The sequence below is a fragment of the Mytilus galloprovincialis genome, chromosome 14 (genome assembly GCF_965363235.1).
Source record: "Mytilus galloprovincialis chromosome 14, xbMytGall1.hap1.1, whole genome shotgun sequence".
NCBI lineage: Eukaryota > Metazoa > Mollusca > Bivalvia > Mytilida > Mytilidae > Mytilus > Mytilus galloprovincialis.
The window spans coordinates 21,795,801-21,807,042 of record NC_134851.1 but is presented as its reverse complement, the minus strand read 5'-3'; the positions used below and the strand labels follow the sequence as shown (position 1 = coordinate 21,807,042).

At 35.3% G+C, this 11,242-nt stretch overlaps 1 protein-coding gene across 1 annotated transcript in view; it reads left to right on the top strand.

The window, feature by feature from the left end:
• The first annotated feature begins 7,885 nt into the window (after window positions 1-7,885).
• The window catches only part of LOC143058485 (Krueppel-like factor 6), a 45,193-nt gene continuing 41,836 nt past the window's right edge, over window positions 7,886-11,242 (top strand). The window contains exon 1 of the mRNA XM_076231992.1: window positions 7,886-8,208. Within this exon, the coding sequence (XP_076088107.1) occupies window positions 8,107-8,208 (102 nt within the window). The 5' untranslated portion in view covers window positions 7,886-8,106. The remainder of the gene's footprint in view (window positions 8,209-11,242) is intronic.

Below are 11,242 nucleotides of genomic sequence, written 5' to 3'. Positions count from 1 at the left end.
CCTTTAGAAAATTTGTAATTCATTGAACATTTGATTTTATGGTTCCTCTGTTCCCACGGAATCCACGAAAATTGGTATTTAACGAATAATAATGAATTCACAGTACTCGCTATAAAGAAAGTGTCCAGATTACATTAATCTGTACATTAATCAATAGAATTAACATAATTGTGTAAGGCTTGAATTAGTTGATCATTTTTAGATTTTCAGGAGCCAATAATGGCTCTTGTCATAAGTCAAAAGTGTTATTTTCATTTTACAATGTTCTGCATTTGATTTTAAAGACACTGCCTTTACATTATTATGTTGCTTGATCTCTAATGGTCATTCCTTTCACCTTGGTGTAGTAATAGATATGAAAGTTGTCAGTGTAATATGATAATATGGCAATATTATATTCAGTAAACAATTAACAGGAGAAAGTAACTCAACTGATTAGACAAACAGGTAATTAGTCAAGATTCTTATCTTTTAAAGATATAATAACAGAAAATTAGTTTGGTTTAAGATAATGTTTAATTACATTTTAATAGACTGTTGGCAAAGATATTTTCATGATAACAGAAAATCAGTTGGATGTTACATGTAGGTAATACCAAATTATAATTTAAACTGAATAATGGCAAAGGTGTCTTAATGTTAAATCAATAATTTAATTGCAGACAAAGGCTGTGAAATTTATTTATTTAAGATTTTTACAATTTGTGAGTTCAGGATTGATCATCTTTAGTTTATATTTATTTTAACATGTATTTTAATCCAAGTATTAATAAAGGTTAGTTTTGTATGAACATTATTACTTATTTTGTAACTTGTATTTTCTGTAAGGAATGTAGTACAATAGAGACATTAGAAAAGATCTGTGATAGAAGGACAATTAGACAACGGAGGATAAAGATGCGAAAGCCTCACTTTTAAGCCCAACTGGCCCATAGGGCAATTTTAGCTTTTGTTACCTGTCCTCTACTATATTGTACTAATGATGCTGAGGTTGTGAGTTCAAACACCGCTCATGAGTGTGCACTCCACTCCAACCTTAATTGTCCTCTACCATATCGTACTAATGATGCTGAGGTTGTGAGTTCAAACACCGCTCATGAGTGTGCACTCCACTCCAATTTTAATTGACTAGGATTTACAGTTTTCCTTTTGAAGCTTGATGTTTTTTTCTTTGAGCACATCAGCTTTCTCCACCATTAAAAACTGGCTGCCATGAAATGGCCTAAAAGTGGTGCTTAAAAGTGGTGTTAAAACCCAACAATCAACCAATCTACTAATGTTGTGGTAAATTTTTACAAAAATCTTTCAACTTCAACCAAAAAAATATTAATTGAATGATCTTTAGAGTAGTATCTAGACTGATCTTTCCTTTTTATCATACAAAACGACCATTTCACATAAGGTACAGTCTGAGGAATCTCATACATAAGAGCATGTTTGAGTGATGTATACTGATTGTGTGAGACATCATGAGAAGTGAAGGTGGTTGAATACCCCTTATCTGTTTTAGGGAGAGGGGAAACCGTAAATATTAACTGTAAAATGTTTTGATTCTTTGGTATTTATGAAGTGTCAATAAGGAGTTCTGGCATATACTGTAGCATTCATGTATGTTTTTGGTTATGTGGTGTTCATGCAGTCTCCATAAGGACTTTTTGTCATGCAGTCTCCATAAGGACTTTTGGTCATGCGGTGATCATGCAGTCTCCATAAGGACTTTTTGTCATGCAGTCTCCATAAGGACTAATGGTTATGCTGTGTTCATGCAGTCTCCATAAGGACTTTTGGTCATGCGGTGATCATGCAGTCTCCATAAGGACTTTTTGTCATGCAGTCTCCATAAGGACTAATGGTTATGCTGTGTTCATGCAGTCTCCATAAGGACTTTTGGTCATGCAGTGATCATGCAGTCTCCATAAGGACTTTTTGTCATGCAGTCTCCATAAGGACTAATGGTTATGCTGTGTTCATGCAGTCTCCATAAGGACTTTTGTTCATGTGGTGTTCATACAGTCTCCATAAGGACTTTAGGTCATGTGGCGTTCGTGCAGTCTCCATAAGGACTTTTGTTCATGCGGTGATCATGCAGTCTCCATAAGGACTTTTGTTCATGTGGTGTTCATGCAGTCTCAATAAGGACCTTGTGTCATGCGGTGTTCATGCAGTCTCCATAAGGACTTTTGGTCGTGCTTTATTCATGCAGTCTCCATAAGGACTTTAGGTCATGCAATGTTCATGTAGTCTCCATAAGGACTTTTGGTCATGTGGTGGTCATGCAGTCTCCATAAGGACTTTTTGTCATGCAGTCTCCATAAGGACTTTAGGTAATGTGGTGTTCATGCAGTCTCCATAATGACTTTTGTTCATGTGGTGTTCATGCAGTCTCCATAAGGACCTTGGTACATGTGGTGTATGCAGTCTCCATAAGGACTTTTGGTCATGCTGTGTTCGTGCAGTCTCCATAAGGACTTTTGTTCATGTGTTGAACATGCAGTATCCATAAGGACTTTTGGTCATGCAGTGATCATGCAGTCTCCATAAGGACTTTTGTTCATGTATGATCATGCAGTCTCCATAAGGACTTTTGGTCATGCAGTGATGCAGTCTCCATAAGGACTTTTGGTTATGCGGTGTGCATGCAGTCTCCATAAGGACTTTTGTTCATGTGGTGTTCATGCAGTCTCCATAAGGACTTTTGTTCATGTGGTGTTCATGTAGTCTCCATAAGGACTTTTGTTCATGTGGTGTTCATGCAGTCTCCATAAGGACCTTTGGTCATGCTGTGTTCATGCAGTCTCCATAAGGACTTTAGGTCATGCGGTGTTCATGTATTCTCCATAAGGACTTTTGGTCATGCGGTGATCATTCAGTCTCCATAAGGACTTTTGGTTATGCAGTGATCTTGCAGTTTTCATAAGGACTTTTGGTCATGCGGTGATCATGCAGTCTCCATATGGCCTTTGGTTATGTGATGTTCATGCAGTCTCCATAAGGACTTTTGTTCATGTGGTGTTTATGCAGTCTCCATAAGGACTTTTGGTCATGCTGTGTTCATGCAGTCTCCATAAGAACTTTTTGTCATGCAGTCTCCATAAGGACTAATGGTTATGCTGTGTTCATGCAGTCTCCATAAGGACTTTTTGTCATGCAGTCTCCATAAGGACTAATGGTTATGCTGTGTTCATGCAGTCTCCATAAAGACTTTTGGTCATGTGGTGTTCATGCAGTCTCCATAAGGACTTTAGGTCATGCTGTGTTCATACAGTCTCCATAAGGACTTTAGGTCATGTGGTGTTCATGCAGTCTCCATAAGGACTTTTTTTTTATGTGGTGTTCATGCAGTCTCCATAAGGACCTTGGGTCATGCGGTGTTCATGCAGTCTCCATAAGGACTTCTGGTTATGTGATGTTCATGCAGTCTCCATAAGGACTTTAGGTCATGCAATGTTCGTGTAGTCTCCATAAGGACTTTTGTGCATGTGGTGGTCATGCAGTCTCCATAAGGACTTTTTGTCATGCAGTCTCCATAAGGACGTTTGGTTATGCTGTGTTCATGCAGTCTCCATAAGGACTTTTGGTCAAGTGGTGTTCATGCAGTCTCCATAAGGACTTTAGGTCATGATGTGTTCATGCAGTCTCCATAAGGACTTTAGGTAATGTGGTGTTCATGCAGTCTCCATAAGGACATTTTGTTCATGTGGTGTTCATGCAATCTCCATAAGGACCTTGGTACATGCGATGTATGCAGTCTCCATAAGGACTTTTGGTCATGCTTTATTCATGCAGTCTCCATAAGGACTTTAGGTCATGCTGTGTTCGTGCAGTCTCCTTAAGGACTTTTGTTCATGTGTTGAACATGCAGTATCCATAAGGACTTTTGGTCATGCAGTGATCATGCAGTCTCCATAAGGACTTTTGTTCATGTATGATCATGCAGTATCCATAAGGACTTTTGGTCATGCAGTGATCATGCAGTCTCCATAAGGACTTTTGGTCATGCGGTAATCATGCAGTCTCCATAAGGACTTTTGGTCAAGTGATGTTCATGCAGTCTCCATAAGGACTTTTGGTTATGTGGTGTTCATGCAGTCTCCATAAGGACTTTTGTTCATGTGGTGTTCATGCAGTCTCCATAAGGACCTTTGGTCATGATGTGTTTATGCAGTCTCCATAAGGACTTTAGGTCATGCAGTGTTCATGCATTCTCCATAAGGACTTTTGGTCATGCGGTGATCATTCAGTCTCCATAAGGACTTTTGGTTATGCAGTGATCATGCAGTTTTCATAAGGACTTTTGGTCATGCGGTGATCATGCAGTCTCCATAAAGACTTTTGGTTATGTGATGTTCATGCAGTCTCCATAAGGACTTTTGTTCATGTGGTGTTCATGCTCAAACACCCAAAGTTTGTTTTACACTCCAAAAAAAGTTAAATCAACTATTTTCATATATTTTTGACAACAGTTTATGATAAGTTCTTTGATAGAATGTATACCAGCATCTCAAAGCCACTATACATCTGTATAGTGTTCCATTCTTAGATAAAGCCAACGAATAAACGCATCACCCGACTTTCGAAACTCGCCCACGCTTTTATATAGTCTAGTTGGTCATTACCATGGTGTATATGGCTTGCAATATCTTACTCAAGGGAAAAAGGTCACATCATTTGGAAAATTGTGTTAATTTGGTCTCTTGTGGAGAGTTGTCTCATTGGCAAGCATATATTTTGAAATATTTGCTTGCAACGGCATGACTGCAAACGTGCGTATATCGGACAACGGACCATATGAGAAATGTATACTCCAGAAGAATAACCGTAGAATTCTGGAAAATTTGTTTTTGTTGGCAGATCTTTGATTGTATGTTCAAAGTACTTACACATTTTATTAACTCGGTATATGAGGGTCTGGATGAGGGGGAGGCGCTCTGTTAATTTTCAGCCCTTTTTTTCTCTAATCTTCAAAAAATTATACCACGCATTTATCCAGTCTTCATTTTTTTGCCCGTTATTCTATAATCTTCATTTTTTAAGGGCATCATTCTTTAATCATTTAACCCCATCCAAACCCTCGTATATGATTAAGAGCTTGACACATTGTAAAAACACCCATCTATTGTTAAAGAATATAGTTGAAAATTGGAATCCGTGAATGTGTCAAAGAGACAACAAACCGACCAAAAAGCAGAAAACAGTACAAGGCAACAAATAGGGTTTCAACACAGCGAGAAAATCCCCGTTGCACTGGGGGCAGGCTTCAGTTGAATCATAAACCAAAAAATAGTGTACACTACTTCAGCCGGAAATAGTTGCCACACTAAACTCTGAAACATGTAAATGAAAATAACCTGTTATAAGTTTCATGAGTAAGTTTCTGGAAGCGCACAATGCGCCCTATAGTATATAAGATATATATTAAAGGCTAAGGACATGCAGTGTTCAGTGTTTTTACATGTACAACAAATCAAAGAGGGGAGAAACTACAAAACATACGATCGATATATAAGTTATTTTAAGTACTGAAATAATTATAAAAAAACAACAAAAACAAGAACACATAAATGTACTTTATAGGCCTATTATTCTCTAAATTTATGAAACTCATCCAGTCCTACATATAATACAATAGTTTAAAATCAACCAAACTAAACTATTATCTATTTTAAAAAAAATAACTGTATTTTGGACCTTACTTCCCCCCTGCTCTATATATAATAAGACTTTTTTTTTTTTAAACCAACTGTATTTTAGAACTTGTTTTTTTTTCTCCACTGCTACATATATTCGCACAATTCTCAAGAAAGGCTGGAAATATGGATCTAGAGTTTTCTTTTAATTTCTTTTCCGAGACGATAGAGTTATTTCCCTTACGTAGGGAAATTGTACCCTCAGTCACAGACATTTTTTTCCATTTGGTTTGAAATTCAATTGTATCAAACAACTCAATCGCACAGTGCCGAAACTATGTAGTTCTTTCAACACAATTTTCAGTGTAAAATTACCTGAAGGTTTGGATTGATTTTGTTTTCTTTTTGTTTGTATAGTCGAAGTTTTTGAGTTTAACCAATTATTTTCTTTTCTGAAAACTCCACACTGAAGACAAAAATACACAACCGGCCACGGATATTTTGCATCATTACGGACGAAATCTGAAAGATATTTTAAAAGATAACCATTTTAAACCAGACGTGATGAATTAAAGATGTCCGAGAAAGGACAATACATTGAATAAATCTCTCCGAAACTTTTTTTAATCAGTTCTCAAATTGACAAACACTTTCAGATCATACATATTCTGTCAACATTTTTTTGGTCTTTATATGATCCTCTAACTCTTAATTATGAGGAGCGCCCCATAATATCAAATCCTGGCTATGCACCTGTCTATGTCTACGAAGACGAATTCGCCGTCATTTCGTACTACAACTAAACCTTTATTATACCCCGATGATTTGTTTTTTAACTGCTTTTTTTTGTCTTTTTTCAGACTAACCTTTTCTCTTCTATATATATGAGATGAGGTACAAAAAATGTATAAGGTTAGGTGCACGGTGACATGGAAAAGTAAATACTTCACATCATGGCTTGTTAGACATTGTAAGGGAGTCACCATTTGATTTTTATAGCGTTGGGGGCTAGAATGAAGGAGATGTCTGCCTTTTTTTTTTACGAAGTTGTTCATCCTAGCCCCATATACCTCCCCCTTCATGAAATCAATGACGACAAAACAATGCAAACTCGACTAATGTACCATCCTCGGACTATTAACTGGTATAGAATAGAATAATAATCCCAACGTACTCTTAACAAAAAAATAAAGATTAAGAAACACAAAACCCATTCAAATCAGGGGTGAACTCGAAAACTCTAGACAGAACAACCATTGCATGGCCAACAAATTACAAGTACAAGAACTGTTCAAAAGGGAAAGTAATACGCGGCCTTTTCACTAAGAGCCAAACAGCATTACGCAGCGGCACCCACATCAGTGGCGGATCCAAGGGGGGAGAGGTCTGGGGTTGGAACCCCCCCTTTTTTGGGCCGATCAATGCATTTGAATGGGGCAATATAATTGGAACCCCCCTTTTAAAATCATGGGCTGGATCCGCCACTGCATATGCACTTGTCTCAGAAAAAAATATTCCTATATACCTTAATATAATACTGTGGTAGCTCTCACAAAATGATATGAATATTAAGTTGCAGTAGATGGAACTAGACGAAACAATGTAGATTTCACAAGGAAAAAATTACCGTGTCGTGAAAAATTGGTTGAACGGAGAGACATGACATATTTTTGCAAACATATATTTATCATACTTGATAAAACAAATGGAAGTTTTTAACGACCTTGACTGGCTATACAGCCCTTGCACGGTCGGCATTTGATAAAAAAAAAATAAAAACAAAAAAAAAAAAACTAGCTTCTTATATATAAGGATTTTAAAATAGAAATTTATCTCTATGAGTTTGATTGGTCAAAGTAAATTAGTAGTTTTCCAAGCCCGGGTTACAAGTTTATCACCGTCACTGTTCATTGATTAGTGTAAACAGTTAAGATAAACAATAGATCAAAATATGTAATAGTAAGAATATTCAATAGAAATACGTGACATTTTCCTTTATTAATCACAATATATCCAAGTTATTTCAAAATGTTTTTTCAAAACAATCGACATGTGCTCTCTGACTCAGACAGCTAAAATGAAACCACCATATCTAATTTATGCTTTATATACGTCTCCAAATATAGACAAAATAGCAACTTCCATATCGGGAATGACAGCTCCTTTTACGCGTTTTCATTGGTTAATGCACATTCTTCAAATAGTTAAGGACGTAACATTAATTTTGATTGGCTATGTGTGAAATTCCGAACGATAATATACAAAATCGAAGCTTGTGAGTTCCGACTGTTGATTACGGTGACAAAAAGTAGTGTTAAACCTTCCTTTTAAATGCTTGAGTGACAGATTACAGATGCCATTCTATTATGGATGCTAAAATGATGTACAACGTTGTGTATTAGACCAGATGGTCGTGTAATTGCACTGTTCACAAACAAAACACAGACCGGCTTTTCCGCCGAGAAGTGAACTTTACAAGATGGATGTATTACCGAGTGGTAACATTTTTCGTGAGCTTCAAGTTGTGCATGATACAGGATATTTTTCGGCTCAACCATCTCTAGAAGATCGTTGGCAACAGGTATGTGATAAAATTTCATCAATTTAGATTTGAATCAACAGATAAATTGCCATTTCCGGAAACACATTTCCCCCATATTGATCCCCTCATAATGAATAACATTTTGACAGTTCCTGTATGAATGAACATGCAATTTACGACGTTTTAATAGCCAGATGTAATGTTGATGGACATTGATTTGAAGACCAACTATTAAATATAATCTTGGTCTATTTATTCGATATGACGGCCATAAAAAAGGATATGCTGGGATTAAATCATTTTAGCATGCTTCCTTATTCTGTCTATTAGTATTAATATTTATGCTATAATTTATTTACTCCAGTGTCTGTGTGCACCATCACAGTATGTTTAGATGTTTCATTCGATTTCGACACAATGCACAGATTCTAATGGAAACATATATATGTATACTGACACAAGATTTGTTCGCATCAGGGGTACTTGTGAGCATTTTATAGTTTGACACATTTGAAAATACTTGTTGAATTTTAAAAGGAAAAATCATGAAAGGGTTAAAGTAAACTATCATTGGCATGTGTACCCGAAGGAGACCAAACAAGAAAATCGCTGTGACACAGTATCAGAAACTAACATTTCACTCTAACACAAGTATACCCATTCATGAGAACGTTGATCAATACTGTACATACATGTAGATACTCTTTGGAAATTAAATGTTTTATGACAGTCCATGCACATGATGCACCATTTCTAGAATAAACATGTATTATAAGAGAAGGGCAGGAAAAAAATGACACATCAACACATGTCTTTGGTTATCCTTGAAAAACAGTCTAAAACACAAGTACAGATGTAATGTACATTGTTGTCCCATACCTCAGGTCTACCTTTTTAAGTCTCCAAAATATTAATGGAAACGTTGTCTCAGCATGTAGAGTACGCATCATTTCCCATTAATTTTAAATGACCAGCTAGCCAAAGGTAATAGCAGAGTTCTAAAACAAGTAATGGTCATGATCAGAATGTTTTGACCACCAAACTAAATCAAGGATAGAATCAAATTTTTGTACTTGGCAATTAAAATAATAGTGAGGATCTTCTTCAAGGACCACTAGGGAACTCTGGGTAATATTAATTGATTTTTGGTGTTTTAACACAACTTTCAGAACACTGTGTCCAGGCTACATCACATGTCATATGTCGACTTGTTGTTTTTATCGTTAGGGGAAGCTGGAGTATACCCGGAGATTTCCACAGGTTTAAATTTAAAAAAGAGTTAAATTGTTGAGTTTTGAATACAAAGGAAATTTGAGGAAGACTTATTATCAGGAAGCTTAAGTTCATTGAGATTTAAAAAAGATTTAGTATATACATGTACATATATCAGATCTACTAGTACTCTAACATTAAAAGGTTGATTTTCTAGGAACTATAATAATACAATATAAATAATGATACATATGTACAATGTACATGCACATCATACATATATGTGTACTAAGTATTACTTGTATATTTTATCACAGCAAGAATTAAAAAATACTGATAGATCAAAGGTTATAATACAATGTACATACAAATGTATAGGATAAATATTCTGTCTCTCAGATCCCATGGAATGCTCTGAGTTAGATAATCTTAAGTAATTAGATCAAGTAGAACTATGATTTTCAAAAAGAATATACATGCAAAGTTAATTGATTGAGGATTTCCTGGTGATAATAAGCTGATTATAACTTTCTTCCTGTTGTTCACGACTTTCTAACCGAATTTAACATAGGATAACTTGATGCATGTAACTATGCACATGTATAGTACAATGAACAGGTATTCTAATCCGATAGTCTTAAGATCTATTCAATAGATACCTTCACATGATGGTGTTGGTGTTTGATCTGTTTTAACAAGGAAAACTTTGATGCATTTCATAAGTACTTTTTGGTACATGTACATGTATAACAATGACCAGGTAGTTGAGGCCATAATCTTGAGATCCAATTTTTATCATAGTTTATTATCTGTAATACATGTAGATGCTCAGCTTTCATGTTTGTTCTATTTTATCAAGTTCTTGGTCTGCTAAAGATGTATAGATTTTATAAAATTGTGATCTTGTTTCTAATCAGATTTTCATGAGTTGAAGTCTTAAACTTTTAATATTGTGAATGAGACATTCTTGAAGTGAAGATTACATATATATGCCAAATAAAGGCAACAGTAGTATACCGCTGTTCAAAACTCGTAAATCTATGGACAAAAAACTCGTATATCTATGGACAAAAAACAAAACAAAAACAAAATCCGTTTATCTGACCGTCTGTCCCCAATAGCATATAAACATGTGCTTTATTCATACAATAAGGTTGATTTGTATGTGATTTGATAGGGAAATATATGAGAGATCATCTATGTAAAATTTTGTAAACAACATTTATAAATCTCTTTTATTTTGAGGAAGACATTGCATTTTATTAAAATTTAAAGTAAACTTTCTTCTTCGACCACTGCGCAGTTAACAGGAAATATGGATTGTTTTCCTTTCTGTAGAAGGAACAATTAATAAAAGTCATATACAAATGTATATATATATATATATATAATAATGTTTTCACAAATTTATTGGATACTTCAAATACCTTGGTAGTAGCAGTGTTTTATGTCATATTTTTCTCCGTTATTATTTATATCCATGACAACGTATGTAAACAGTTTCATACAGTTGTTACACACCTAGTAACAGCAGTATTTATACTGAATGTTAAGAGTATAACACTAAAAAAATACATGGAAATCATTTTACCAATCCCTATGATGTGGGGCTTCTGCCAAAAAGTTTCATTGAAGAGTCATGTCTTAAAAATGCTAGAATGAAGCATTGAAATAAATGTTTTGGTCATAAGAGGGTTGAAGGCTGCTAAAAAGAGGGACAAAAGATACCAAAGGGACAGTCAATCTCATAAATCTAAAACAAACTGACAACGCCATGGCTAAAAATGCTTAAGTTGTGTGTAAAAATTTTTATGTTTAAAAACTGAACAAACTGAATCTTGCATCAACGGAAAATATGTCT